We start from the raw sequence: 2,393 nt of genomic DNA, 5'->3' as shown, positions 1-2,393 counted from the left end.
TGCAATAAGCTATTAATAAAATGAATATAAGATAAATTTGTTTTTAACACTTTTTAAATTTTGAATGAATTTTTATATTTTTAAAATATATAAAATATATAAAATAAATATTCTCTATCCTCGTTGTCTATCTTTTATATTCCAAAATACTAACTAAACACTATTTTAAATTAGATTTAATTATTTTAATTTTTTTTGTTATTTAATTCAGTCATAAACCAAATTCGTTTCAGCATGCAAATAGTAAATTAATAAAGAAGAAAATGTAAGCAGCAAAACTAAGTGGAAGTGATGTAGCATTTGTTTCTTGATCAATCAAGATTAGTAAAGAGCATAAATTAATAAAGAAGAAAATGTAAGCAGCAAAACTAAGTGAAGTGATGTAGCATCTGTTTCTTGATCAATCAAGATTAGTAAAGAGCATAAATTAATTATCAAATTTTTGTTGATAAAAAAATACAATAACCCCAAAAGTTTAACCATATTGAGACAAAAGAAAATGAAAAATATAAAAGACAAATTAAGGAAAATATTTAAAAAAAGAAAAAGAAAAATCTCTCATTCTCATTATTCATGATTTGACAATATCTTTTTCAAAAAGAAAATAATTAAAGAGGGAGAGAGAAGAAAACTTCCTATAGCAAAGCCTGATAAAGAAATTAAATTATACTAGCAAATTAAAATCACCAAGAATTCTTCAATGGCTTCTCCAGCAAAGCTGTGAGGTACATTTCTCTAAGCTCTGCCCCACGATCAAGCTTTTTGCCTACCACCCACTTTAACTTAATGAATCCAATGGTCTCAATTAGTGGCTTGTAAACATCCAAAAATTGATCTTCCACACAGAAGAAATGATCGAGCCAAAACAGCCCACCAGGCCTAAGAACTCTATAGATATCAAACATCAAGAAATGAAGCAAAGTTGTAGGAATCCAGTTACTCAATACATGCATTGAGTGTACAATATCCAAAGTGTTGTCAAAGAATGGTAGCCTTTGTGATATGCTTATATACAAAGGCACAACGCCTCTTGAAGCAATGAAATTATTGAATGGACCATTCAAGTTCATTGAAGTTGTTATGATTGTTATGTTCCTTTCCTTCATTCGTACAGCAAATGTAGCCACACCACCACCAATGTCAAGCCCAATTCGGACTGTTCCAGGCTTCTTTGTTGCAAGAACTTCATCAATTGTGAAGTCAAGTGATCCTTCAATGACTTGTCTTGAAGCCCAACGATTCTTTTCTCTACCATGTAAATCAAAGCAATCCTTACAATCATCGAAACCCTTTTGAGTTTTCATTCTGTTGATGAGACATGTGTAGTCCTTGCAGGTATAAGCTGTCCAAACGACCGAAGAATTGGGTGGTGTAGTCCAAAGACTAGTAGGAAGAGGGTAGGGGTCAACATAGTCAGGCTGTGTCGCGGGGCGGCAACGGCGGCGAGGGAGAGGCTCACAGCCTTTGAGGAGGAGTTTCTGTGCAAGCAGTTCATCATCAGGACAGGATCCATTAACTTTGTAGGACATAAAACGACCAAGTTCATCAGGAAACCTAGTGCAGGCTTGGCCTACAGGAGGATAAAAGGTGTCAGAATCAAAATTTGTGTTGAAACCATACGGGAGTGCTTGGCCTGAAGTGAAGGCAAGAAATTCTGATGGAAGGTCTAATTGCGTGTCAGGATTTTCTGTGGCATCTGAGTCAGCAACACTGCTACTACTAATTTGAGTTAGTGTGGAGATGGAGGAGATGGGGTGAAGATAACAAAAGAAGGAAGAGTAGAAGGTGGAAGAGAGGAATAAAGTGAGGAGATTTGTGGACAAGAGTAGGACGAGGAAGAAGAGATTAGTGGAGAGAGATTTGGGTTTACGAGGGGAATCCATTTTGGTTTGCCTCTGCTGAAGATCACTTTGTCTAGAAGCTAATAGAATAGCGACTTGATGAGGTTTAGAGTAGGGAGTGGGCATGGTGTTTCTATCTGCCTATATGTGCCTACATCATGAAAAAAAAAATTGACTAGACCTACCTAACTAGTACACAAGTACCTGAACAAATAATCAAATAACATGGATCTAGGGTAAGCTCATTCATGTAACCCATCTGAATGTTTCCCTGAAGTAACAAGTTAACAACACATAATAATAATAAACTAGTGGAGCAGGTGCTGAACAGCATGCGATGCTGTATGAAGTCAAATATCATAAAATAGTTTGTTGTCTAGTTCTTGGAAAACTAAGATATGTGGAGTCCTAATGAAGTCATTCTACTTGTGAGTCCCAAGAAATAGCCCCATTAATGAGTTCTGTCCTCTTTCTTAGATGGAAATCTGGTGTTCTAAACTTCTAATTATGTTTTGCATATAACTTTTGTTGTTACAAGTTTAACGTGTGTGA

General features: G+C 35.4%; 1 protein-coding gene across 1 annotated transcript; it reads right to left on the bottom strand.

The window, feature by feature from the left end:
* Nucleotides 1–532: 532 nt before the first annotated feature.
* LOC133699977 (probable methyltransferase At1g29790) lies at nucleotides 533–2,048 on the bottom strand. The gene has a single exon (XM_062123528.1). It carries the CDS (start codon nucleotides 1,965–1,967, stop codon nucleotides 684–686), a length of 1,284 nt encoding a protein of 427 aa, XP_061979512.1. The 5' UTR covers nucleotides 1,968–2,048; the 3' UTR covers nucleotides 533–683.
* Between the last annotated feature and the right edge of the window lie 345 nt (nucleotides 2,049–2,393).

Source organism: Populus nigra, chromosome 7, assembly GCF_951802175.1.
Source record: "Populus nigra chromosome 7, ddPopNigr1.1, whole genome shotgun sequence".
Lineage (NCBI taxonomy): Eukaryota > Viridiplantae > Streptophyta > Magnoliopsida > Malpighiales > Salicaceae > Populus > Populus nigra.
This window is presented reverse-complemented; position numbering and strand designations above follow the sequence as displayed.